We start from the raw sequence: 24,113 nt of genomic DNA on the forward strand, positions 1-24,113 counted from the left end.
TTAGATCAGTTTGAGCCTCTTTGGAAACCCAAGAAGAAGATAACAGATCTAAAGAGAAGAAAGAAATGGTCTGAGAAAGACTTTTGGCCTCGTTCTCATCTTGAAGGAAATTTATGGGAAAAGAATTGGCAAAAATTAAAAGTAGGGTCTACTTAGTTTTTTGTTGTTTTAAAATTACTATTTATGGTCACTATAGGACATACTATTTAAGTAATTCTCATAATTATTATTTTTAGTTAACTTGTTGTTTCCTATTTTTAGTAATTTCTGGTGTCTTTAAATTAAGTTGGTTATAATGGGATTGGGGAAGTGTTATTGTAGTTGTTTAGGAATTGGAGTTCTTATTGAAGTGTCCTTATGTGTTACTTATGGATTTGTGTTTGTTTTAAAACAATTTGAAGTTGTTTTTGGTCAATTTCCTAGTCCAAATTGGATTCTACAAAGGGACATTCAGGTTTATACGTTAAGTCTAAAAATAGAGTCATAGTAATTGGAGTTCAAGGAGAGTTGATTGGATGAAATAAAGTGTGGTTCAATGAATTCTGGTTGTTGCCAGAAATCTCTCTCTCTCTCTTCTTTGTTGCTTATACTAACAGCAAGAGTTCACCTCTTTCTTTCTAATTCCTTATTCTTTGGGGGACGGAAAAGTCTACTTGCTTTTCTATCCATATTTTTCATCATTAGACACCTACAGCCCTCCATTCACCCCACAAAGACCACCACTAGATCCTAAGTAGGACCCTCACCCTGTCCTGCATCAGAAGGTTAGCTAGAGTAAACCTATTCAAAATGGTTCTTTCCCTCAAACAGATATAATTTCATTTCGAGGTGGTCTTATTTATTTATTTCTTCAAATCTATCAATAACTAGATTCCAAAACCTATGAGAATTTGGGTTACCTCCTAGAAGAAGTCCCAAAAAACCAATAAGGTCAGTCAACCACTGAACATCCTATGATTTCAGATATTCCTTCCAATGGGCCGTTTGATAGCTGCTGAAGTGGATGAACTTAAAGAATTATTGCTTTGTTTTCTAGTGAATAAGTTATTAAGTAGGTTGTGAACTCCTTAATGGCAGAAGCTAAATTTGGGTTTGTACCATAATCTCAAGTTATTTATTTTTTAATTATTTTATTTACTTAAGCATAAAGCAATAAGTCATTTATTCCTGCTGCATAAGCAGTTACCAAACAGCTCCTAAAATGATAACAATCAAGAGTAAAAAAATTGTGTCTAGAGACATGACCAGTACATGTGTCTTGGACCCACGCTTCCCATGTTCCAGATAGCAAGACCCAACGTTGCATTATTCCTACCTGACAGATCTGTTGGGCCAAAATTCAGCAAGGATAGGTTATTACCATGAGACTTTTCTGTATTTAAGTGAATGGTGAAAAGGAGTTTTTCTAAAGTGGAAATTGGCTCTGTAACAAAACATCCAATTTAGATTGTCTGAAATCATTATGCAAAAAGTGAGTATGATAAATCAATCAATATATGGATGAGTAAGATAAAAAAGAACAAAGTTTTCAAAATCAAGAAGTCTTTTGAAAAATTGGAGATATGATTCAAAATAGATGGAAAAAACATAACAGTTTTACCTCCATTTTCAGGTTGCCCATCAATTTGCATGAAGAGCTCTCTTGCAGCCTCAACTATCCCTGAGTGCCCATAATGGGGAAAAGATGAGATAACATTTTGCTTTACATCAGACCGAATGTAATTGCTACTGCACACAAGGAAAAATGAAACTAATGTTAACATATGCACATCAGCTGTTCAAAAATATGAATGAGTTCAAGTAATTGAATAGAAGAAGAAAAGCAAAGAGAAGAAGGGAGGAGAGAGTTAGAGGAGAAAAATATGGCAATAGAAAATTATGTGGTATCTGTCACATGCATAGTAACATATATTACCACGAGGGACTTACAAAATTACTCATGATTACGTGATATTGTAAAACTAAAACACATATATCATTTCCAACGTTCCTAGAAAACTAGTCAGCTGTAGTTTAGAAATTCCCATGAAACAACCAATGCAATATAATCAGATCCAACAGCTTGTAGCATCACAAGGCTCCTAGTTTCCACACTCTGACAGGGGATTATGCTCGTGATAGTGAAACACTGTCATGAGTGAGAATCTGTTTATGATTGAGTAATATTCAGGATTCAACACAGCTAGAAACTAGAATACTTTGTTTCCTTACTTCAATTTCTGATATTGAGCTACATCCCTGGGATTCTCCCACTATACAGTCTCAAGTATATCAATTTCCTGAATAGTGATTTCAAATTTTCAATATGGAGCAGAGTAGACAGATACAAATTTATCCCCTTGATTCAAGTTGTTTTTCTCACATCTAAGCAGATATGCCCTGACTACATCTAGCATAGACTGATGCACCAATGCATCATAGCCATCCTGCACCATTTGGTATCAAATAAATCCGTCCTACATTTTGGAATAAAAGCTACATCAGAGGATGTAGAGAATATGGATGTTTCTATGTATCCTTTTCAGAATCGCATTGGAGGAAGTTTAGGTATATTTTAATTTCGAGATTAACCTAGTCTGTTACTGTAACTTAAGGTTATAATGAGAGTTTTTCTATAATTATGGCTGTATGTGGAATCTAATGCATCCAATCATTCAAAACCTAAGTCTGTCTAGTCATTCTTATAATGTCTCATTTTTTTTGGCAAGAAAGATTTCCATTAAAAACAGCAAACAGAAACTACAGAAGACAACACAGAACCGAAAACACTGACTAAACAAAACAAACTAAAAAAAATACAGACTAAAACAAACAGACAAAAAAAACACTTAAAACGAGCTAGAATTAGAAAGATCTACAAGCACGGGACTTGCTATCCACCATGGACATGCTTCCCAGTTACAGTAGTTCTGAGTCAAACCGTGATGAGCTGCCACATGAGCTGCTTGGTTTGCTGAACGCTTGACAAAAGAGAAGACTACATTCAGATTTTTTGCAACTTGAAGACAGTCCAAAATCTGATTAGAGACCTCTGCTGGACTTCCTTCTCCTAATCTATTCAGGCAATCAATCAAAACCTTACTGTCACTTTCAACCATCACATTTGGCAGCTTTAAGGACTCTGCAAACATCAAACCTTCCAAAAGAGCAGAAGCTGAACTTGTTGAGGAGAGCAGCCACTGACAGACAACTGGCTGCAAACACAAGCCCCATGGAATCCCTCACCACCAAACCTATAGCAGCCTTCCCGTTATTGCAAAAAGCCCCGTCAACATTTATTTTGAACCAGTTATCATGGGAGGGGGGGCGGAACACCAAGAGGCTGAAAACATGTGGACCCTGCTAGAAAGGGGCTGTGTTGGTGATGACATAGCTACTACCTTCTGATATTCCAGCATCTGCATCTTTACCCTGTCAAGTGCAGAAATAGGATTAGGCTCAATATAGTTAAATACCACATTATTCCTATGTAGCCATATGTTCCACAGAAAGGTTTCGAATAGGATTTCAAAATTAGTTTTCATCTTTCTGGGAGTTGCAGAAAACAAACCAATTATCTAACCATTCCTTGAAAGATCCAGCCCTAAGGTTGTTATGGAGGAGGTCACTGACAGGTCCCCAAAACCAGCAGTGCTTTGCAAACTCACAAGAACACAAGACATGAAGAACTGATTCATCCTCAAGCCCACACAAGGCATTTACACAACCTTTCCACAGAAAGATTTAATCCTTGGAGGGACAGAAAAGACCAGATGGCAGACCAGAGCTTCTTGTCTCTACAAGATTGATCATTGGAGGAGACAGCTCGCCTTTTTGCTAAGAAATAAGCTGATTTTACAGTAAACTTTCCTGACTTGTTGGGAGACCACACTGGCTGATCATCTCTCTCAAAAAGAGGGATTTTAACTTCCAAGGATTTTCTCTACAAACGGGGAAGTAAAATTGGAGTTAATCAGATCAATATTCCAACTTCTGCTGGTGGGAGTCACCAGATTACTCACACGAGAAATAATTGAGGTCCAATAACTTTAAAGTTTGGTAGCCCTGGAATCCAGGAATCTTTACAGATGAATATGTCTCTCTCTACCTGAACCCACAGCCCAATACACTCCTTCCTTTAAGACCTCTCTTCCCACTAATATACTCTTCCATCCCCATGATCCTGACTTGGGCAAGACATCACAGAGGAAAGACCTATTCTTGATATACCTTGCCCTAATAACTCTTGCCCATAGGCCGTCTTCTCCTAAAGCTAATCTCCAAGCTAGCTTTGCTAGGAGAGCTTTATTAAAGCACTCTGGATCCCTGAACCCCAGCCCTTCATCAAGCTTATTCTTGCTAAGCTGATTCCAACTAATCCAACAAACATCCCTGCCTCCATCCTCCTTACCCCACCAAAAGGCTTGCTGAACCTTTTTTCAGCTTTTCACAAATACTCACAGGGAGCTGAAAACATGACATGCAGTAGACCGGGATTGCGTTCAGCACTGCTTTTAGCAAAACCTCTTTACCTGCATGGTTCAACAGCTTCCTCTTCCAACCTAAGGCCTTTTTCTCTACCCTAGTTATTAGAAAGTCAAACAGGCTCTTTTTTGACCTGCAAAAAGTGTGTGGGGAGGCCCAAATAGATAGATGGTTTAAAAACTCTCTTGAAATGCATACTTTTGGCAATAATTTTTTGAATTTTATCATGCACATTTGAGCTAAAAAAAAACTTCTGATTTATTCAGATTCATCTGTTGTCCTGAAGCTCCCCCATATAACCTGATTAGTTCCAGAATTTTTTACCCTTCTCCCAAATCTGCTCTGGTGAAAATGTCACTATCATCTGCAAAAAACAGGTGGGAAATAGTTGGACAGTCATGGTTAATTTTAACACCGGAGATCTTCTTATCAACAGTCATCTTAAGGAGCATTCTAGATAAAACATCCGATATAAGAAGAAAAAGGTAAGGAGATAAGGAATCTCCCTGTCTGATTCCTCTAGAAGGGTGAATTTTTTTGTTAGGGGAACCATTGATTGGAATTTGATACGTGACTGATGTTACACATTCCATCACCCAATTAATCCATTTTTGACCAAATCCCATCTTTTCCATTAACCTTTGCAGAAAAACCCATTCAACCCAATCATAAGATTTGCTCATATCTAACTTTAGAGCCATATACCCTTTTTTTGCTTTTGATCTTTTCATATGGTAGAAGATTTCATGGGCCACTAAGATGTCTCCCAAGTATCTCCCTTTCAAGAAGGCACTCTAATTTTGGGTAATGAGGGATTCCATCTTTGGTTTTAGTCTGTTGGTTCGGCTGTCTTAATACGTATGCTTATCTTTGTTGGGTCTTAAGTCATTAGTTGTTGGGCCTTAGTTATTGGGCCTAATCTTATTTAGTGTTTTATTTGTCTAGGTGTCCCATCACTAATCAGGGGCATTCTAGTCTATTTATGTAACATTGTGTAATACACTTATTTATAATAGAGTTGGGCCGGCTGAGAGATTCATTTGCCGCCATTCTCAAATCTTCCTCTCCTTCTTCTTCTCTTCTCCTTCGGCAACTGTATTCCAGCAAACATGGTATCAGAGATCTAATCTTGGTTGCTGCCAAGAAACCCTAGGGTTGGTCGTAGAACACAGCAGGACCTACATCTAGGGTTTCCCTTGGTTGTAGGGCCCAAGGGGAATTAGTCCCAGAAGTTGATGCCCTACTAGACTCAGTACAGCAGATTGTAGCCATTCGGCTAAGAGAGATCTGTGTTGAACAGATCTAGGTGGGAGGACTGATTGCGGCAGTCCTAGAACTGGTCGTAGGGGAGATTACAGCCTGCGACAGCAGTGATTAGAACACAGCAGAAGTCAGCAAAACAGATTACAGTTTGCGACGGCAGTGATTAGAGCACAGTGCAGCCGTGTGGTGCTCGTGGTTTCAGCTCTGTTACGGGTTCTCAGGACTGAGTTTGCAGTGCAACAAGTTCCGTAAGTCTGAAACAGCTTTTTGTATATTGTGTTTACAGCTTTGATCTTTGCAAGTAGGAGAAGATGTCTTCTATATCCAGGGAAGTGTCTTCTAGAGATGTTAGGACTGGTGGGAGGTTTCATAATCTGGAGAATCCAAATCTGCACAGCCTGCAGATCACTAATGTATTGTTGGATGAGTACAACTTCAGAGAATGGTCTGTTTCAGCCATGCTCTTCATCACACCCCGGGAACTCACTGGTTATTTGGACGGACTGAAGAAGGAACCTGAAGTGGGTAGTGTGGAATATGCAGTTTGGCGTAAGGAGAATGCTACTATTATGTCCTGGCTACTTGCTTCAATGACTCCAAGGGTAGGTAGGACTGTTCAACATTTCTCCACTGCTGCCAAGATATGGGAGAAAGTGTCTAAAACTTATGGGCAGAAAAAAATAATGCCAGAATTTATAGACTGAATCAAGACATTGCTGCCTTGAGGCAAGGGGATATGACTGTTGCAACATATTTTGCTACCTTAGAAGGACTATGGGAAGAACTAGATCATCACCTTATTCTTGATTGGGAGAATGCCAGAGATAAGGAAAGGCATGACAAACAAATTGAAGAGGGCAGAGCATTTAAATTTTTGGTTGGCTTAGATCCAATATATGAGAGCATAAGGTCCCAAATTCTGGGAAGGGATGAAATGCCAGACTTACATCATGTCCATTACCTCGTGAGGAATGAAGAGGTTAGAAGAAAAAAGATGCAAGTTGATACTCAAATTAAGCCAGCTGAGCAGCCTGTTGAACATTCGGCCCTAATTTCTACAAATCAGAAAGGGAATAAGTACTCGGACAAGAGGCATCTGAAGTGCACCCACTGTGGAGGAGAAAGGCATGTGAAAGAGACTTGTTGGGTTCTCTATCCACATCTGAAACCAGCTGCTTTGAGGAAAGATAAGAAGCATCAGAAGGGTCAAGCTGCAAGTGGGAATCTGGTTGCTAGTCACAGTAATGATAGCTCAAAACACTCATCCACAGTTACTTCTTCCCCCATGGGACAAATTTCTAATTCCTCCAGACACGGTTCCTCGGGTTTCACTGCTGATGAGGTAGAGGTACTTAGCCGGGCACTAGCTCATCTAAGGACCAATTCTCTTGCTTCCACCTCTCTTGCCAGATTAGATATTGTCTCTGCTCTTAGTGCAACTAGTTCTATTGGTCATGCCTCTTGGATTATTGATTCTGGTGCAACTGACCACATGACACATATGTCTTCTCTATTTTCTTCCTATCAATTATTGTCTGGCCAAGATAAGATGAGGGTTGCTGATGGTTCTCTCTCTACCATCTCTGGGAAAGGGGTGGTTGACCTAAGCAAGGACCTCTCACTCAAATCTGTTCTGCATGTTCCCAATCTTTCTTCAAATCTCTTATCTGTTTCAAAGCTTACCAAGAATTTGAATTGTAGCATAACTTTTTTCCTACTCATTGTGTCTTTTAGGACAGATTGACGAAGAGAACGATTGGGAGTGGTCATGAGTGTGGAGGTCTCTACTACCTTGATGCAGACATCAGCTCGGTTACATTTGTGGCATGCTAGGCTAGGTCATTTACCTTTTTCATCATTAGAAGTGTTGTTTCCGGAATTATTCAAAGGTGTTTCAAGTCAAAAGTTAGTTTGTGAAGTATGTCAGCTATCAAAACAATGTAGAACTGTTTATCCAATTTCTAGTAATGAAATTCAAGCTCCTTTCGATTAATCCACTCTGATGTTTGGGGCCCTTCACCCCTTATTTCTGTTGATGGCTTTTGGTACTTTATCAGTTTTATTGATCACTACTCACGATGCACATGGATCTACTTGTTAAAAGGACGCGATGAAGTGCCACGGGTAACCATGGAATTTTACAAAATGATTGAAACACAATTTGGCAAGAAAATTAAACAATTCAGGTCAGATAATGCTGCTGAATATTTTGAAAGATCCTTGAACCTGTTTATGGAGGATGCTGGAATGATCCATCAATCATCTTGTGCTAGTACCCCCCAATAGAATGGGGTTGTTGAGCGCAAAAATAGACACCTATTGGAGACTGCCCGAGCCTTACTATTTCAGCACAAGGTTCCCAAACACTATTGGTCTCAAGCAGTCCTTACTGCATCATATTTGATAAATCGAATGCCATCCAAGGTATTGTGGATGAAAACTCCTTTCTCTGTCCTTTGCCCTCATCTTCCAGACTTTTCTCTTCCACCGAGAGTCTTCGGTTGTGTATGCTTTATACATGTAAAGGATCCAAAGAAGACCAAATTGGATCCTAGGGCTACGAAAGGAATCTTTTTGAGGTACTCTCCTACACAGAAGGGTTACAAGTGTTATGATCCAGTCACCAAGAAAAAATATGTCACAAAGGATGTGGTGTTTTTTGAGTCTCAATCCTATTTTCATTCTTCCCAGAATCCTCTTCAAGGGGAGACTAGCGGGATGGAAGAGGATTCTTCTGTTCCCTCCTTCTTTGTGCCTCTTTCAGCCTCGGACCTTCCATCTTCTCCTCCTGATCCTCCTAGTTGTGGTATCCCAGGTGAATCTAGTGAGGCTCCCATTGTACCAGCTACTACTCGTGATGTTGCAGATGTTACAGAAGACTCCAGCAGGCAACAAAAAGATATAAGAATCACCTACAATAGAAGGAAAAGGGGTCCTCTAACTCATGACAGCAACCAATTGGACTCGGATCAACCTGTCTCAGCAACTCCAGGTCATCCTATCACACATCCCTCTGACTTGGATCTTCCTATTGCCCTTCGTAAGCCTACCCGTTCTTGTACTATCCGACACCCCATTGCTGATTTTGTGTCTTACTCACATTTGTCTCCTCGCTATTGTTCTTTTGTATCTGCTCTTTCTTCTGTGCATGTCCCTACTAGGTATTCAGAGGCAGTGTCCGACCCAAGATGGAAAGAGGCTATGAACGAAGAAATGAAAGCCTTAATGAAAACACGGACTTGGGAATTAGTGGATCTATCGGAAGGGAAAAGCACTGTTGGATGCAAGTGGGTGTTCACTGTTAAGCATAGGGAGGACGGGTCCATTGAAAGGTACAAGGCTAGACTTGTAGCAAAAGGGTTTACTCAAAAAGAAGGGATCGACTACAAAGAAACCTTTGCTCCAGTAGCAAAACTCAATACAATCCGAGTTCTATTGTCATTAGTTGCAAACTTCTCATGGGAGCTACATCAGTTGGATGTGAAGAATGCTTTCCTAAATGGCGACCTACATGAAGAGGTATTCATGGATCCTCCACCAGGTTATAGGTTTGGCAGGAAGGTGTGCAGACTGAGAAAAGCATTATATGGTCTTAAGCAGTCTCCTAGAGCTTGGTTTGAGAAGCTTTGTGGGGCCATGAAGAAAGGGGGTTACACTCAAAGTGGGGCAGATCATACCTTGTTCATAAGGAAGAAAAATGGCAAACTTACAGCACTTATTGTCTATGTGGATGATATGGTGATTACAAGGGATGATCAGGAAGAGATTAAAAGACTAAAGGTGTTCTTGGCTGCTAAATTTGAGATCAAAGACCTGGGCCAGCTGAGATACTTCCTTGGGATTGAAGTTGCTAGGTCAAAAGAGGGCATCTATATATGTCACCGGAAATATGTCCTTGATCTTCTACAAGAGACAGGTATGATGGCGTGTAGGCCAGCAGATACTCCAATAGAGCAAAACCATGGTCTACAGGAATCAGTAGGAGAGGACTACCTTGATATTGCTGGTGGGGAAGTTGATTTATCTGTCCCTCACTCGCCCTGATATTGCTTATGTTGTACATGTTGTCAGTCAGTTCATGCACTCTCCTAAAATCCCTCACATGAGAGCTGTGGAAAGGATTCTCAGATATTTGAAGACTTGCCCAGGGAAAGGGATTTTGTTCAGAAAACACAATAAAATTTAAGTTGAAGCATATACTAATGCAGGTTGGGCTGGTTCTGTTGGGGACAGGAAGTCCACTTCCGGGTACTGCACCTTTGTTGGAGGAAATCTAGTTACATGGAGGAGTAAAACACAAAATGTGTTGGCTAGATCAAGTGTAGAGGCTGAATATCAAGCTATGGCTCATGGTGTTGCTGAACTTCTGTGGCTTAAGATCCTTCTTGGTGAACTTGGAATAAGGATCGAGTACCCTCTCAGGTTGTACTGTGACAACAAGGCTGCCATCAACATTGCAAATAACCCAGTGCAACATGATAGAATGAAACATATTGAGATAGACCGCCACTTTGTCAGAGAAAGAATAGTCTCAGGAGAACTCTGCATTCCTTATACTCCCTCTGAGATGCAGATCGCAAATGTTTTAACTAAAGGGCTAGCTTCAATAAAATTCGTGGACTTACTTGGCAAGCTAAACATGATTGATATCCATGCTTAGCTTGAGGGGGAGTGTTGGTTCGGCTGTCTTAATATGTATGCTTATCTTTGTTGGGTCTTAAGTCATTAGTTGTTGGGCCTTAGTTATTGGGCCTAATCTTATTTAGTGTTTTATTTGTCTAGGTGTCCCATCACTAATCAGGGGCATTCTAGTCTATTTATGTAACATTGTGTAATACACTTATTTATAATAGAGTTGGGCTGGCTGAGAGATTCATTTGCCGCCATTCTCAAATCTTCCTCTCCTTCTTCTTCTGCTCTTCTCCTTCGGCAACTGTATTCCAGCAAACATAGTCTATTTGCTCTTGTAAATTGTGTTGCAAAGACTAATTGGTCTGAATTGGCTGAGTTCTTCAGGATGGTCACTTTTGGGGATTAAGGTTATGAAGGTGAGATTTAAGTCTTTACCAACCACATCCCATAGTTTTTGGTAAAAGAAGTTTGGCAGCCCATCTGGCCCAGGGGCCTTCCTTGGATTCATTTGAAAGAGAGCTTCCACAATTTCTTCCTCAAAGATTTCTCTCTCTAGATCTATAGCCTCCTCCTCCCCAAGCTGGTAGTCAACATACTCTAAGACCTCTTCCACATTTAAAGGGTTTGAGGTAGTGAACAAATGGGAAAAGTAATATTTAAAGGTGTCCACTATTTTGTTACTGTCATCTTCCCATCCTCCATCTGCTTATTTGATTCTTAGGCTATTCCTGGCCCTTTTACTGAGAGTTGACTGGTGAAAGAAACTAGTATCCTTATCCCCGACTAGCAGCCACTTGCATCTAGCCTTTTGCTCCCAGAAGATCTTAAGAGACTTAACTTTTCTTCACTTTTCTTGACCTCATCCAGAGAGAAATCTTTCCCAGTAGCTCGGAGGGTAGAGTCCAATTCACATTGGGCTTCTTCTATCCTCTTCTCTAGGTGACCAAAGGTGGTTTTGTTCCACTTTTTTTAATTCAGACCTCAACCATCTACACTTTTTACTAAACATTTCCTGATAGGTTCCCCCACCTTGCTTACAGTCCTCATGGATGGCCCACATCTCCTCAAATCGGAAAGGCCTATAGTATTTTGCTGACACTGGGTTAGTTTCTAAAACTATTGGAAGGTGATCAGACCCACTCAGAGGGAGGTTAAAAATAATTGCTTCTGGAAAGATTTCAAACCAGGATGAGTTTGCCAGACCCTGGTCCAAGACTTCCCTCACTAATCCATCCCCTTCTCTTCTAATGGACCCTGTAAACTTTGGTCCAATACTCTTAATATTTATTAACCCCATTTCAGCAAAACATCTGAAGTTCCTCAGAATCTCCCCCTGTCTAGGCTCTCTGCCTCCACATGTCTCTTCTTTCTTTAGGATTAAATTCAGATCACCAATACACAGCCACGGACACGAGGTTCTTTTTGCAATTTGCTTCCAGTAGTCCAAGAAGATGAATCTTCTGGTCCTGTTTGGCTCCCCATAACAAAAGGAGCAGTACCAAACTCTACTGTTTTCATCAGTCAACCTCGAGTGAATTACATTCTTGCTAACAATTATTATTTCAAGATTGATATTTGAATTCCAAAATAGAGCTAACCCACCAGAAAGGCCAACTAAATCAACCCCCCAGCAGTCCCAGTCCCTGATATTTCTAAGCTTCTGACACTCTACTAGACTACATTTCATCTCCATCAAGAAAAGAACCGAAGGTTTCTCCTTCCTTAGAATCCTCTCCATTGAGCGAGCTGTTAGGGGAGAACCCAAACCCTGACAATCCTAGCAAGAGATCTTCACTTCTCAACCACCACAGCCCACTTATTTTTCAAATTTGAACGAAAACAACAGAGTTTCCAGTACAATCTTGGACAGGGCAATCTATAAGCTGGACCCTGTTGACTTTTCAACATTAAAACAATCCTATTTGAAAGGTGGAATTTCAGATTCCTTCCCCAAGCGAAGCAGCTTTTGAGAGCATGATATATTAAGTCCTTATGTTTCCTAAATACTGAATCAGCTTCCCAATTGCCCTTACATAGCACATTTGTCGGCCTATGCAACCTTTCTTGAGTTACACATGTTACTCAAGGGTTTACCAGACAATGGTGGTCCCGTCACTTAATTCCAGTCAGTGCTGGTTGGGGGGATAGAAAGAGGCGGTGACAAAGAATCAAACTCAAAAGTAGTATGCAAGCTAAAGAAAGTATCAAAATACTACAGGAAAGCCGTGTATAACTAAATACCTCATCTCCTGCCAGAGCCCGGAGGTTCCCCTGCAAAACGGCATAGTGCTTCTCATCTCCATAGAACTCACCGCCTTTGGGAACAGGAACTATGGAAGCTTCAAATTTTTGCTTCTTAAAAAGTAAAAACTGGGATCATGTCCTGACCTGATTCCACAAAATTGGATCCAAAACCCACCCCATTTAAAAAAATAAAAAGTAAAAATTGTTCAGTCCACCTCTAAAAGCCTTGGCTCCACCATACAGGTCCTTCCCCACTCCAATTTTTGCAACACTCCTGCCACAAACCTAAGCCTTGAATGCCTCAATTGGCCCAATCAACCATTACTCATCCTGCCGGACTGACCTAATCCACACGCCACCTGGTCACTCTTTGTTCATCATAACATCTCTTGTTTGGAAAGATAAGGTTAGAATTGCTTAAATATCTCTCTCCTCAATCTCTAGAAGCCTATTCTTCATGTACCCCAATTATCTATTAATTTATGGAAAACTTATTTTCCCCCCAATTGCTATGTATTCCAAGATTTTTTTTTTTTTTTTGTTAGCATGTGTTCCAAGATTTGGAAACGAGGAAGATGTGGATGAAGGTAATTGTCTCTAGCCAAATTATTCATTTCAACCATCAGCATGGCAATCATATAAGTCAAGTAGTCAATGTCCTAATAAATCCATAATCTATTTGTGGCATTACTGATTGGATCATCTTAATTTTCAATGCTAGAGATTTTTAGAGAGAAAAAATAAACAGTTGATAGAAGTTATTCAATGGACTACAAATGCACCTCATTGTTTTTGCGCTCTTCTTTCTCCCTTCCCACTTTCATGCTTCCTCCTTAATTCTCTCTCCTTTCTCCATTCCTCCTCAGCCCTCCCATTATGCCCCTCCCAACATGTCACTCAACCAATCTCAAGAATTCTCCATAGTAAAAACAAAGGAAAGCTTATCAAAAACCAGCTATGTATAGGTGAAGGAACTTTTCCAAAATGGTTTCAATCGTTTTTTTAATGGAGAGTCTCTTCTCTTCCATCACCAACCAAGAGTGGCAAATAAGGGTGGCCATGAGCCGAGCCTTTCACGAGTTATTCAAGCTCGGCTCGGTTTAAACCGAGCTTCGAGCCCGATATAATAAATAATTTTATTATATATTAATATTTTTATTAATATATTTTTTTATTTTTATGTATAACAATAAATAATTTTTATAATTCTTAATTTTTTGTCTAAAAAATAATTTTATACATATAATTTTTATTTTTCAAAAAAAACACTTGACTTATAGTCGAGCTCAAGTCGGGTTGAGCTTGAACTTGCGAGCTATGAACCGAGTCGAGCTCGAATTCAAGTCTCTATCTCAAATCGAACTCGAGCTCGAGCTCGAGCTCGAGCTTGATACTATTCCTACAAGCCGAACTCAAATAGCCAAGTATTCAGCTCGACTCGTCTTGACTCGAATCCACCCCTAGTGACAAGAAGAGGCAAAGACTGTAGCAATGCCATCGTCGTAGATTGTCACTAGCAATCCCCTACTTGAACCATTACTTCATTGGTAACCAACAGCCTCAAAACCATTGCAACTCTTTAACCCAATACCATCAACAGCATCAAACGTAGTTCAAAGGCCACAACAGGGAGTCCAATTCTCCTTAGTCCTTACAAATGTTGGTCAGCTCTGAATAAATCTTGCTTCCTCGTCATTCTAGGTATTAATGACAGGTGAGTTACATAGTTTCAAATGATTTCAGCCAAAGTATTTATTATGATTCAAATAAACTCTTATGATAATTAGCTTGAATCTAACCAAGGTGATTTTTATATGAAATATTTGTTTTCATCTATTGCCGTGAGAATGAGCCCACCTGTGCTATTGAGTTTTGAGGGGTTTTTGAGAATGAAGTCGCATGATTATCTCAGATCATGCTTCCATTTGGATAATACTTATTACCTCTTATTTGCTTCACAAGATGCATTAGTTAAGTTGATGCAATCACCAGTTTCTTGCAAAAACAGGCTTTGAGGCACTTGAGGGGACTTTCAAGCATCCAAGAAAACACCAGATCCATTAATAGCCATGAGATGTATGGCATATAAGTAATTCTAATGTAGTTTACCCAACAATGTTTCTTTACTAATAAATGAAGTTTATATTAATTGGTTATATAGTTGTTAACCCTTATCTCAGTTAATTAGTTTAATGTCTATGGGAAAATAATTTAAACCCTCCCTGATTAACCTTCACTCTACTTTGACATATGCAAAAACTTCCTCTCAACTAGATTAATTACTTTAATTAGATTGGTTAAGTGAATAAAATACATTAATGTCCTTCAATTTATTATATGAACAAATAATTATCATGGATTAATGGATTAATGTTTGTGTTTTTAACTTTTGTTAAATTTTAGTAACTTAGATTAATGGCTAAATTACTTCAATTAACTTATATTTATGAGAAAACTACTTAAGCTTCTCCTGTAGTTTGACCAACTTACCCTTTACCAAGGGCGGAGCCAGGGGTGGCAAAGGGGGGGCCATGCCCCCCCCCCTATGCCTTGAAAATCCCTACAATACCCATTTTAACTTTACCTATATTTTGGTCCCCCTACCTATAATTACTAAATATTGACCCCCTATCCATGTTTATTACATTTTGGCCCCCCTCCAAAAGAAAATCCTAATTCCGCCACTGCCCTTTACTTTGGCCTATGCTAAAACCTTCCATCAACTAACTTAATTTGTTTAATTAGGTTATTTTTTTTTTGATCAATAACACTTTCATCAAATCATCAAAAGAAGATTTTAATTAGGTTAATTAAGTTATTAAAATATATTAATCTCCTTGAATTTTCTATATCAATAAATAATTATCTTAGATTAATGGTTGCATCACTTAACTTTGACCAATCTATACTTTCCTTTGACCTATGCAAAAACCTCGATGCCATTTTTTTTAAAAAATGCAAAATATCACAACTTAATTTTTGATAAAAATATTGGTGTGTTCACATTTCATTCGGATCACTCTAAATTTGTAGAAAATGTGAACCCAAACTGATCAACCTAAATTTTATGTCATTTATTATAGAATTTGTATATACTTAGACTAAAAGATAAAATATTTTGATTAATTAACTATTTATTTAATTTTCATTATTTTTAACTTTTAATAAACTTAAAAATTATTTTATCACCTTACACTAGATTAACTATTTATTATAGTTTTTACTCTTCCTTTAATATCTTTAGTTTTCAATTTCAACATGTTCTTCCATTTAAGTTTTCAATAATGCCCAATACCTCCTAGGTTGTGTGTGCTTTATTCATGTGTTGGGTCTACACCATTCCAACCTTGATCCTAGAACTGTCAAAGGAATCTTCTTGGGGTGTGCTTCCACTAGCAAATAGTATGTTACTTTAAATGTTATCTTCTTTGAGGATACTCTTTTCTTTACTCTGGTAATATAGTGATCCGCCTCAATCAATTATACTATATATGAGAGAGTGTTTAAAATTTGTAAAGAGACTAAAATACCCTACTGCCCTATGAGTAAATATAAAACAAGTATAAAAGCCGGAAAAGGCCCATAACAGGCCCAAATAATCCCATAGCTAATCCACTACAGTTCTATAAGCAGCTTAATGGGCAAGTTTATTGATGATCAGTGCTCCACTTTTTGCTATTGAACCTTACAGTGTAGAAATCTAGTGACTCGGAGAAGTAGAAAACAAAATATGGTGGTGAGATAAAGTGTGAGAGCTCATTTAGATCAATGGGGAGCTTGGTATTGTTTCCTAAAAGCCAATGAACATCGTATCAGAGCAGGTCAGGATCTGATTTACTTGTGAGAGATTTTTATACTCTTTATTTCTTCTGCTGTTAAGGTGTGGATTTATGGTTGTGGCTCCCTTTTTCTTTAGCTGATATTACTCTTTTGGGCTGTTTTAATTAGCCAGATCCTGTTTTTTGGGTTTTTACGCCACCTGAACTAGTGTGTTCTTGGGAGAAGCAATGGATCTTATAAATCTCTAGATCTAGGATCACTCATAGGAGTTTTGTTAATCCTATTTCGCTGGTTTGGATTGGATAAATTTTGAGAAGGTTTTGATCTATTTCTTGGGTTGGCTAACGGCTAAAGTTTCCTTTTCTGGGCAGGTGTAGAAACTGTTGGTTAATTACTGTTGTTTCTATTGGCTGTTCTGGTTAGACTTTTGGATAAAGTTTGGCATCTTATTTTCTGATTTTATAAGCCCTTTCAAGGAGATACTAGCGAAGGGGGCCTGTGTTGCAAGGGCTCACTCATAAACTATTAGGCTCGAGCTCGATTCTAATTAGAGACTTGAGTTCGAGCTCAAGCTCGACTTGAGTCAAAAGCTCGGAAGTTCGATCTTGGCTACCTTTGATTGCAGGTCTCAAGCAGCCGAGGTTCCGAGTCGAGGTCCCCTTCAATTGCCGAGGTGCCAAACTGAGGTCTCCCTCAACTACTGAAGTGTTGAGCTAAGGTTTCCTTAGCAGGCGAGGTGTCGAGCTAAGGTCTCCCTTAGTTGACAAGATGCCATGTTGAGGTCTCCCTCAGTTGTCGAGGTGCTAAGTCGAGATCTCCCTTAGTGACCGAGGTGTCGAGCCGAGGTCTCCCTCAGGGGTCAAGATGCCATCTAGCTCGAGCTCGATTTGAATTAGAGACTTGAGCTTGAGCTCAAAAGTTCGAGCTCGATTCAAATTAGAGACTTAAGCTTGAGCTCAAAAGTTCGAGCTCGGCTAGGCTCGAACTCGACTACCTTTAATTGCAAGTCCCCTAATAGCTGAGATGTCGTGTTGAAGTCTCCCTCAGTTGGAGAGAATGTGGCATTCTTGTAATTTATAAGGAGAGAGAGATGGCATTCTTGTAATTTATAAGAAAAAGAGAGAGAATTGAGCTCATAAATTATCAGGCTCGAGCTCAATTCGAATTAGAGACTTGAGCTCGAGCTCGAGCTTGGCTCGAGTCAAAAGCTCGGAAGTTCAAGCTTGACTACCTTTGATTGCAGGTCTCAAGCAGCCAAGGTTCCAAGATGAAGTCTCCCTCAGTTGTTGAGGTGCCAAACCGAGGTCTCCCTCAGCTACTGAAGTGTCAAGCTGAGGTTTCCCTAGTAGGCAAGGTGTCGAGCTAAGGTCTTCCTTAGTTGACAAGGTGCTGAGCTGAGGCCTCCCTCAGTTGTCGAGGTGTTGAGCCGAGATCTCCCTCAGTGATCGAGGTGCCGAGCCGATGTCTCCCTCAGTGGTCGAGGTGTCGTCTAGCTCGAGCTCGATTCGAATTAGAGACTTGAGCTTGAGCTCAGAAGTTCGAGCTCGGCTTGAGCTCAGAAGTTCGAGCTCGGCTTGAGCTCAGAAGTCCGAGTTGAGGTCTCCCTCAGTTGGAGAGAGAGTGGTATTCTTGTAATTTATAAGGAGAGAGAGAGAGATGGCATTCTTGTAATTTATAAGAGAGAGAGAGTGGCATTCTTGTAATTTGAAAAGAAAAATAGCAAGAGAGAGAGAGTTGGTAGGAGACAGTGGTATTTTTCTAATTTGAAAGAAAAAAAAAAAGCAAAAGAGAGAGAATTGGTAGAGAGTAACATTCTTGTAATTTCCAAGAAAAAAAAGGCAAAAAATAATATTAGATTCCATTTCCTTCCTCCTCAGGTTACGTACACATTTCAGCTTAATATATTTATATAGATATAGATTACTTTGTTTGCAAGGTAGTTGTTAAAATTTTGCTATAAACTGCTGTTTGGTTGCTTTGGGTGGTCTGTTACCACTTTATTGGAATAGTTCTCCATATGCTAATGCGAGGCGCGAATAGCCAATTAGCCACATGGCAAACAGGAGAAGCAAGTCGATGTCAAAAAGGACATAGGGCATGGTAGCTAACATCCTCTAGGACACACGTCAGTAAAGGAAACCCAAATACCAAAATCTTCAGAGGACACGTGGCATGATTCTGATCAATCCATGTGGTAGGAAATCAATAGAATCTCGAACTCTTGGGAATTATTTCCTGGCACAATAGGAAAAGAAGCTTACTCACTTTCTTCCATCAGGCTCTCTCTGGTTACAAAAGAGTCATTTCCCCATCATTCAGACAGACCCCACCGAGTTTAGCCTAACCCTCTTACCCTCCTACATTTAGAATAATCTAATCATAGGAATGACATCCAGAAAAGGGAGAGTTTCAGCAGAAAATAACTTGCCTCCGATCCTCAAAGACCCAACAGAGGATCAATAGCATGACACTATATCACTGTTACAAATATGAAGATGATGGTGATCCTTGCCAATAAGGTCTACGGTCTCAGCGACCATGTTACCCGATTGGAAAACAAGTTGGAGATGATTTGACAGCAGTGGAACAAGATTAATAAGAGATAATTTGACAGCTTTTCCAACAGCAATAGATGAAGATACCCTTACAGCCACCCATTACTACTTGGATGTGCTTTCAACCACAACACCTGCCAAAGAGACAACATAAGCAGCAATGGCAACGCCAACAACCCCATTCATGAGTCATGACTTACCCTAATGGTGACAGGGGCCGAGTTTGTAGGTTGGGTGGATTATGAGGGCTTTTCCCCTCCAATTCTCAGTAAAGAAGAGTTACATGAGTATGTGTAGACCCTAGTAGAAGCCAGCCAAAGTAAGCCATGGTCGACCCTACACCAAAAACTCTACTACGTGAGGATTGGTTTGAAACCCTACCCAGTTGGCTGTAACCCTCCACAACAGTGGCACTGTATGACAACTAGTTTGGAAGCCCATAGGAACATATTAGCAAGTTTGAAAATCTTCTCAGGCCATTCACCCTTAACAAAGACTTGAATGTGAGAGAATTTTCCAAATCTTAAACTGATTTTGCTTATGTGTGATTTATCAATTTGGCACCAAGAAGCATTGCTTCATGTAAGAAGTTGGTCAAAAACATGTAGGGAAGTGGTTCACAATGGAGAGGAGGTTGACCATGACGGACTAGAGGAATGCAGAGCAAAGGTTCAAGGAGGATTTGGTGGAATACGTGATCAGATTCAGAAAGGCCACACAAGCAGTCTACAACAAGCACATGGTAGAGAAAAACTTTGTGGAACAGCGTGTGTGGCATGAAACCATGGTACCAAGTAGTACTTGAGAACTTGGGGCTTCAAATTTTCTCTAAGTTATGGGAGTGTGCTGGGCGTATGTACAACAAAGACTATTAGATACCAGATCCCAATAGGAGATGGGTAACATAAGGAAAATCACAGCCCCAAAGCTAGGAGTCTTACATAGTGGATAGAAGGCCGTGATCAAACAATGAAGTAATACCACCCTATAATAGGCCATTAGCAAAACCTGTTGGAAGTGAAGAAGAAAAAAAGGATGTATTTTTTGACTAATACAAGAAGTCGAGACACACCAGAAACACTGTTGGAAGCTCCATCCTAATCTTGTGCCTACAAGGCTTAAAATCAAGAAGGTAAATGCAAATTCAGCTGTTACAACTAATGTTCCTTCTAGCTTTGGGCCTAGATCCACTTCATTAGAGGCATTGATTGCTATAAAAGATACTTTGACTCAATTGAAGAATGATGCTGGTATTACTGGATCATCCCAGCCTGTTATTGGGGCACCTATTCCTACTTTAGCATTTGCACATTCAGATACAAGGCTATTGCTTATCATGCTTTGACTCTAGGTAATACATTATTTTTGGATAGTAGATTGGGGTGCCTTTGACCATATGACTAGCCTAACCTCTTTGTTCACCACCTATTCTCTATCCTCTGGAAGGGACAAAGTGTCTATTATTGATAGCTCTCTTCTCCCTATTTCTGCCAAGGTAGGTATCAAGACGTTTGATGCCATTACCCTTTTCCTCAGTACTACATGCTCCCAAGCTTAATACTTCACTTTTAGTTAGTGTTACCCAAAATCAGAATTGTTTAGTGACTTTTCCTGATCATTGTGTTTTTCATGATCTGATGACAACGAAGGTGATTGGAACTGGCCCTCGAGGGGAATGAAATCTACTTGCTTAAGCATCTACTTTGAAGTAATTAAGGAGTTGGAAGGTCTTTTGTTTCTTAGTCTATGAGTCAAATTATACTTTGGCATAATCAATTAGGTCATTTATACTTTTGTGTCTTTAAGGAGTTTTTTCTTGCTTTATTTGAATTAGTTTAGGTGTTAAGTCTGAAGGTGAAAGTTGTGAACTTGCAAAACATTATAGATCAATTTAGTATTTGACTAATAAAAGAAACATTATTTCTTTTACTATGGAGGCCTTATCATACTTTTGATATGGGGGGATCTAAGTGTTTCTTATCATTTGTTAATGATTATTCTCATTTCTCATGGATTTATTTTATATGCACTTGAGATTAGGTTCCCACTTTGACCTGTGCTTTCCATCAAATGGTTCTCACTCAATTTGGAGCTAGAATCAAAATTTTTATATACGATAATGCTAAGGAGTACTTTGCTAAATCCCTAGCCTCATACTTCAATGAGTGTGGGATTATTCACTAGAGCACTTGCCCCATACCTCTCAGCAGATTGGAGTAGATGAGAGAAAAAAAAAAAAAGACATATCCTTGAAGTTGTAAGAAGTATTATACTAAATTCAAATGTCCCTTTACGTTTCTAGGGTGATATCATCCATACAACCGTGTACCTCATAAATAGAATTCCTTTCCAAGTTCTGGATATGAAGTCCCATTTTACCCTATTGTATCATGATAAAGATCTATTTACTATTCCTCTTAAGGACTTTGGGTCCTCACCATTCTAAGTTTGATCCTAACGATTATGCTCAAAACCAAAAGGGGTAATGTTGCTATGCTCTTTTCTCGGCTTCTTGTTTTGTATTTATAGAAGTTATCTTCTTTGAATATGTCCCTTATTTTCTTAGGGTTTCTACTAAAGGGGAGAGTGGTGAAAGGGATGTTTTTACTTTAATTGTTCCTTTGCCTATTCCTATCACTGAATGTGAGTGTAGTGAGGGGAATCGTGAGAAATGTAAGGAGTTATAGGTGTTTCACAAGAGGTGGAGGCAGGTTGATTTTGGTCGTGATCAGCCCAGGACAGATCCAGTTTCCTCTATGATGCCAGATTTAGATACCATTGCTTATCTTCCTACTGATACATTACCCTCATCCTTAGATTGCATTGCTACCTTACCTCTTGGCTCCTCACTGACATCCATTGAGCCTTTACATTCACCAAATGATCTTGACCTTCCTATTGTTGTTTACAAAGGAAAGTATCACTGCACTGCATCCACTACCCACTACATTTCTTGGTTCCTGTCATATAACCACTTTTTAGCATCTTATAAATCCTATTTGGCATCCATTTCTACTATCTCTATTCCTAGAAACATGCAAGAAGCCCTACTAGTGCTTGAGTGCAAAGATGTAATGAAGACGAAAATGGATGCTCTCATTAAAAATAAGACTTGGGAGTTGGTGGATCAATTGGAAGGGAAGAAACTAGTTGGATACAGATGGGTATTTACAATGAAGTATAATATATGTGGTTCGGTTAAAAAGTGTAGTGCACAACTAGTTGCAAAGGGACACATCGACTTATGGTATTTATTATTTGGAAACCTTTGCATCGGTTGCCAAGATAAATACCATCAGAGTGCTATTATCTCTTACTGCTAATTTTTCATGGCCATTATTTCAATTGGACATCAAGAATGCTTTTCTTAATGGTGACATGCAAGAGAAGGTTTATATGTAATTGCCCGTGGGTTTTATGATACAAATGCATGGAACAAAGTTTGTAGGTTGAAGAAAGCATTATATAGTCCAAAATAATCTCCCAAAGCATGGTTTGACAGGTTTAGACTTTATTTGGAAAATTTTGGTTATATGTAGGCTCAATCAAATCACACTCTATTTATTAAGAAGAAAGGGTCTTCCCATGGTTCAAAGTATCGATACAATACACCCCGTATCGGGCATATCGTATCGTATCTTTTGAAAACAATACGGTTCGAAACGCCTGTTTCCAAGTGTTTCGGACCCCCAATTTTTTTTAATAATGAAAAACAGGTTATAAGCTTTCCAAAAAACCAAAATTTGAAAAAAAAACTAAAAGAAAAAAGACTTTCAGCCATTTCTAAGTACCGATACGATGCATCCGAAACTCGTATCATATCGATACTTTGAACCTTAGGTCTTCCTTAACCCTTTGTCATATATGTAGATGACATTGTAGTGATAGGCAATGACACGAGTGAGATTAATTCCCTTAAGAAACTTCTCAATAATGAATTTGAAGTTAAAGATTTAGGTGAAATTGTAGTATTTCTCAGGAACTAAGGTGTTCTGGTATAAGCATGGCATTTTTATTTCCTAGAGGAAGTATGTCCCTAATCTCCTAGAGGAAATTGGGAGTTAAATCTATAGGCACACTGATTGAGTTGAATCACAAGATTAGTGCAAAGGGTAGTGAGCCTCTTGAAGACAAATCCATGTATTGGTATCTTATAGGAAAGCTTCTCTTTCTTTGTCTAACAAGTCTTAGCATTTCCTATGTTATCATTATTGTGAGTCAATACATGCATTCTCCCAAAACTACCCTCCTTCTTGCAATAGAAAGGATCCTTGCCTAAGAGGTGTCCAAGCCAGTTTATACTTTTGAAGGACAATGACCATATGAAGATAGAAGCGTACGCCGTGCTAACTAGGCTGGATGTGTTGATGATAGGAAGTCCACTTTAAGGTATTATGCTTTTCTTGGAGGGAATCTTGTGTCTTGGAGTAGGAAACAGAATGTTGTTGCTCATTCCAGTGCTGAAGTGAGATATAGGTCTATAGCTCATGGTGTGGTTGAGGTGGTATGGCTGCGATCCCTTCTTGAAGAGTTAGGTATTGAGTATGAAATGCCTATGACGTTGTATTGTGACAACTAGGCTGCTATTAATATTGTCCATAATCCAATACAACATGAAGAATGTGCTTTTTCATAGTGACCTATAAGAAGTTCAAATGTTATTTCCTCTAGTATCAAATCAACAAACAAATCAGAGAAGGTATGTCTATTGAAGAAAGTAATATATTATATATGGAATAAAGTAATCACTTCAAACCTGGCTTAACTAATACAGCTCTGGTTGTGTATGTAGCTGATACTCTCCTCACTGGAAATTTTCAAGAAGAGATTCAGAAACTCAAACAGTTTCTAGCTGTTGAAATACTTCATAGACATTGAGGTGGCCTAGTCAAGAAAGGGGTTCTTCATCTCTTAAAAGAAGTATATACTAGATCTTCTACAAAAGACAAGAAAACTGGGGCTGGATCAGTTAATTCCCCAATTATACAAATCATAAGAAAAACTCCTATAATGGAGATCCATTAAACGATATAGAGTTTTAGAGACTAGTGAACTAATAGATTATATTTGTCTTTGACAATACCTCATATTTTGTATGTACTAACAATTTAACATGAGCCAATGTAACATGCTCCCTATGATCCATACCTTGAAACAATAGAAAGAACTTAGAGA

General features: G+C 39.1%; 1 protein-coding gene across 3 annotated transcripts in view; it reads right to left on the bottom strand.

The window, feature by feature from the left end:
- The window catches only part of LOC104586101 (lipase class 3 family protein), a 91,840-nt gene that overhangs the window by 15,732 nt on the left and 51,995 nt on the right, over positions 1–24,113 (bottom strand). For all 3 annotated transcript variants that reach the window (XM_088887677.1, XM_010243231.3, XM_010243233.2), the window contains one exon: positions 1,601–1,728. In XM_088887677.1, coding sequence (XP_088743803.1) covers positions 1,601–1,728 — 128 coding nt within the window. The remainder of the gene's footprint in view (positions 1–1,600; positions 1,729–24,113) is intronic.

This window comes from Nelumbo nucifera, chromosome 1, assembly GCF_055504915.1.
Source record: "Nelumbo nucifera cultivar China Antique chromosome 1, China Antique-T2T, whole genome shotgun sequence".
NCBI lineage: Eukaryota > Viridiplantae > Streptophyta > Magnoliopsida > Proteales > Nelumbonaceae > Nelumbo > Nelumbo nucifera.